Genomic DNA, 5000 nt, shown 5'->3' on the forward strand with positions numbered 1-5000 from the left:
AGTTTTTAACCAAATTAAATAATGTTTACATTTTTAGATTAGTCACATCATACGCTTCATTTCGAGCTAAAAAATTTGAAAATTGGTTCCGTAGACAAAATGTTTGAGTCAAATATGTAGTTCAGAAACGGGAGAATAACGCCTGAAATCGTCTTTGAGTCCAAATACATTTAAAAAATAAATCTATATTTTACTAGCAGTATCGCCCGGCGTTGCTCGGCTTTGTTTCGACCCTTTAGAATTGGAATTTTTGAAAAGTAAAACTTTTGCATTATGTAGCTTGTTATTCTCTTTAAGTGTACATTTTTCTGGTTGAAATACACCGATAAATGGCGACACAGCAGTCAAAAAATCGTAGAAAATAGGGATTTTTATTTTAAAAAAGGCACCTTTTTGATGTAAATAATTTTTAGTGTTAACATGGTCTGATTTGAATTTTTTCTTCTATGGAAGGAAGAGCAAGCCTTCTTCTATCATACTCTCAATTTTGGTCAACTTGCGCCGCAGGGACTCGGAGGAGATAGTGTTAGTTGAAGGCTACCAAGCCTGCCACACACAGACAACTTCAGCTTTATATAGAGAGAGATTTTAGCTTATATGATAAAGTGACATTGGGGTAAAATATACGAAGCCCAGTATACCCATCGTGACTCCCTGTCTGATAAGGGTACACCAGGCACATGCATCACAACCATATGAGCGCGACATCGTGATCTCATATTAAGATATACAGCGCATGACCTTGCAGGTGAGGCCCAGTCAGAATTTTCTTCTATGACACCGCTAGAAAAAACTGCCGTTCAAACCGAAAAGATCCATATAATGTTCACACCTTTCTCGGAGAACATTATCAAGTATTTACTTGAAGCTAAAATACAAATATAAACAACCCGCCCTTACTTCAAGGTCTTGACTCTCTACCTGATATTATCGGTCACACCTCATTCAACAACATCTAACTAATTCATCCAGAGAAAAATATAACACACAAACAAATCGAAAACTATCAATATATTGCCAGGTTAAATTGAAACTGTTAGTTCACCAAGCGTATAGAAACAGGTGACTTGTTTTGAGAGGTGTGTTTGCAAAAAGCGATGAATAGAAGCGGTCATTCTAAGGAAAATTAACAAAGCCGAGGGTGAAACTTACTTACAGTCTTGAAAGCGAAGTAGTTTGTTAAGAAAGAAACGACAATATAAGACACAAAGTTTAAGACCGTGTTTAAGAAAAGTGAAAAAACCAGCCGACAGCTTTTAGAGTTAGAAGAGAAGAGGATTCAAGTTGCAAATTTATTTTAATAAGGGTGGAAAAAACCCGAAGATATTGTTTAAAGAACTTATCATCATTTGGAAGCGAATGCAAAAAGAAATCAACGGTGATATATCCTAAGTTTTTCTTGAATTGTCAGAACGAAGAGAATAGAAATAAATGAAAGAAAGCCTGTTTGTCGAAACTAGAAAGTGACATTAAAAGGCAGACGACATTTTTTCCAGTGGGACACGTCTGGTTTGTCGATTTTCAACTAAAAGTGAAGTTAATCTTACAACTCTGAAACAGTCATGAATCTTAAAGGTAAGTGAATTAATGATATTAAGAATGAAAAGAGAGATTATTACTGAAATTGTTTTTATAATTCTATAATGTAAAATACTGTGGCTGACTTGTGCTTTCATTACATTAGGTTTACCGTTATTATTTCTCATTTCCAAAGAGGATGGAAAGGTCGTAGTGGGATATGTAAAAATTTTAGTTCGACTAATAAAATGTGGGACCTTTTCGGTTTGAACGGCAGTTTTTTTAAATAATTTCCACGTAACTAAACACTTTTAAACTTCGTATACTGGTAGAATGTGTTTATAAAACATCTGTTTCTCTTGGCTTTATTGAGAAAATTCTATAGTTTGTAAGATATTTGTTTTTTTTTTTTCAATTTCTGCAATTTCAACCAATCAGTGACGTCTATTTGAGGTGAAAACATTCTGTGCCGTGTGAATATGTCCCTCGTTTAAGAAACAGATTGGGTTTATTAACATTTCTGAAGAAAAAAAGATACACTTCCTCCCACCCGTAAGCCTAACCCTAAAACAGATTGAAATGCAATAGATCGATACTAGGGTTATAATTATGGGTGACAATTTCATATGACACCACTAGAAAAAAACTGCCGTTCAAACCGAAAAGATCCAAATGTTTTTATAATTCTATAATGTAAAATACTGTAGCTGACTTATGCCTTCGTTACATTAGGTTTACCCTTATCATTTCCCCATTTCCATAGAGAATGGAAAGGACGGGGTTGGATTTGTAGAAACCATGGATCGACTTGTTTTATATTAAGGTGGGGAGCTTTTCCCGTTCTGAGTTCAGATTCCGCCGATGTCGACTTTGCCTTTCATCCTTTCGGGGTCGGTAAATATAATCGACTTAATCCCTTTGTCTGTCCTTGTTTGTCCCCTCTTGTTTAGCCCCTTGTGGGTAATAAAGAAATAGGCATTTCGTCTGCTGCTACGTTGTGAGTTCAAATTCCGCCGAGGTCGACTTTGCCTTTCATCCTTTCGGGGTCGATAAATTAAGTACCAGTTACGCACTGGGATCGATATAATCGACTTAAACCGTTTGTCTGTCCTTGTTTGTCCTCTCTGTGTTTAACCCCTCGTGAGTAGTAAAGAAATAGGTATTTCGTCTGCTGCTACGTTCTGAGTTCAAATTCCGCCGAGGTCGACTTTGCCTTTCATCCTTTCGGGGTCGGTAAATATAATCGACTTAATCCGTTTGTCTGTCCTTGTTTGTCCCCTCTTGTTTAACCCCTTGTGAGTAGTAAAGAAATAGGTATTTCGTCTGCTGCTACGTTCTGAGTGCAAATTCCGCCGAGGTCGACTTTGCCTTTCATCCTTTCGGGGTCGGTAAATATAATCGACTTAATCCCTTTGTCTGTCCTTGTTTGTCCCCTCTTGTTTAACCCCTTGTGGGTAATAAAGAAATAGGTATTTCGTCTGCTGCTACGTTCTGAGTTCAAATTCCGCTGAGGTCGACTTTGCCTTTCATCCTTTCGGGGTCGGTAAATATAATCGACTTAATCCCTTTGTCTGTCCTTGTTTGTCCCCTCTTGTTTAACCCCTTGTGGGTAATAAAGAAATAGGTATTTCGTCCGTCTTTACGTTCTGAGTTCAAATTCCGCCGAGGTCGACTTTGCCTTTCATCCTTTCGAGGTCAATAAATTAAGTACCAGTTACACACTGGGGTCGATCTAATCGACTTAATCCCTTTGTCTGTCCTTGCTAGTCCCCTCTGTGTTTAGTGCCTTGTGGGTAATAAAGAAATAGGTATTTCGTCCGTCTTTACGTTCTGAGTTCAAATTCCGCCGAGGTCGACTTTACCTTTCATCCTTTCGGGGTCAATAAAATACATACCAGTTTAACACTGGGGGTGGAGGATCGCAATGTAATCGACTTACTCTGCGTCCGAAACTGCTGGCTTTGTGTCAAAATTTGAAACTAGCATTATCGTTATGAAAGACGGTGAGCTTGCAGAATCGTTAGCACGCCGGACAAAGTGTCAAGCAACGTTTCTTCTGGCTTTACGTAAGGAGTTCAAATTCCACTGAAGTTGAAGGAGACTCTACGTCGCGTACTTTCAGACTGTTTATTCTGAGTAAGGCCATGGTAGGTAAAAGGAAGGAAATTAGAAGGAGCACTTAGGGGCCGCAGGACTTTTATCTTGCGGCCCGCTAGATACTTTACTCTTTACTTTTTTACTTCAGTCATTTGACTGCGGCCATGCTGGAGCACCGCCTTTAGTCGAGCAAATCGACCCCAGGACTTATTCTTTGTAAGCCTAGTACTTATTCTATCGGTCACTTTTGCCTAACCGCTAAGTTACGGGGGACGTAAACACACCAGCATCAGTTGTCAAGCAACGCTAGGGGGACAAACACAGACACACTAACATATAGACACACACACACACACACACACACACACACACACATATATATATATATTTATATATAATATATAATATATATATATATATATACGACGGGCTTCTTCCAGTTTCCGTCTACCAAATCTACTCAGGCTTTGGTTGGTCTGAGGCTATATTAGAAGACGATTGCCCGAGGTGCCACGCAGTGGAACTGATGCGAAAGATGAACAATGCATGTGGTTTTAAGAAAATATTTATTTACCGCTAAGTTACAAATACTTTGCCTCGACAGGCAGGTTATGATAAATCCAAAAATATGCGAAGTAAAGTTTGTGTTTGTGCCCTCTTCATTGTTTAGTAGTAATTACAGAGAGAGATAGAATGATGTTATCAGAGAACAGAATTAGAGCTAGTGAGAGTTGTAGGGTGTTGTCTCACAGTTGCTGACAGTAAACTTCATTTTTCCTTCTGACCAAGGTTCTAACTGGTCAGCCAGACTTCGTTGTCACCGAAGTGACCAACTGGTTGAGTCGTCACATGTGACTGGACTCGTTGAGTCGTAACCGACTGATTTTTGCTTGAGGGGTTCTTGCTTTTATAACTATCCAGAAGGATAGACATATCATTGAGAACAATAGATTTAGTTGGTGGTCCTTTTACCTCTATTCTAGCTTTTCGTGAAGTAGAAGAGGTTAGAAAAGGTCAAGTGGTGAAGATATTATTTCGGCCTAGCTAAAGGCATCTGGAAAACGTAAAATTGCTCTCAGAGAAAAACCATTGTTCCACCGTGGGAAAAGTTTTGTTGCAGTGTTAATTTAGATTTGGCTATGGTGGATCGAATCCACCTCATGCTTGCAAGATCCACCATATCACTCCCCTCGGCAGTGCGGTTCCGGGAAAGGAAACGAACGATTGAAGGAGAGAAAGAAATGTATGGTTGAGAGATGTATGTTAGTTAGTTAGTTAGTTAATTTGGCTCAAAAGCAAATAGCAAGGCCATGTAGGGGGACATGGAGTTAAGTACAGGGTGGGGTTCATGTAAAGAGTTCAGGCCACTTGAGGTCAAGGGAGGC

At 39.0% G+C, this 5000-nt stretch overlaps 1 protein-coding gene across 1 annotated transcript in view; it reads left to right on the forward strand.

The window, feature by feature from the left end:
* The first annotated feature begins 905 nt into the window (after positions 1–905).
* LOC118761791 overlaps positions 906–5000 on the forward strand; it is a 17516-nt gene continuing 13421 nt past the window's right edge. The window contains exon 1 of the mRNA XM_036499948.1: positions 906–1575. Coding sequence (XP_036355841.1) covers positions 1563–1575 — 13 coding nt within the window. The 5' untranslated portion in view covers positions 906–1562. The remainder of the gene's footprint in view (positions 1576–5000) is intronic.

This window comes from Octopus sinensis, unplaced genomic scaffold (genome assembly GCF_006345805.1).
Source record: "Octopus sinensis unplaced genomic scaffold, ASM634580v1 Contig17432, whole genome shotgun sequence".
Lineage (NCBI taxonomy): Eukaryota > Metazoa > Mollusca > Cephalopoda > Octopoda > Octopodidae > Octopus > Octopus sinensis.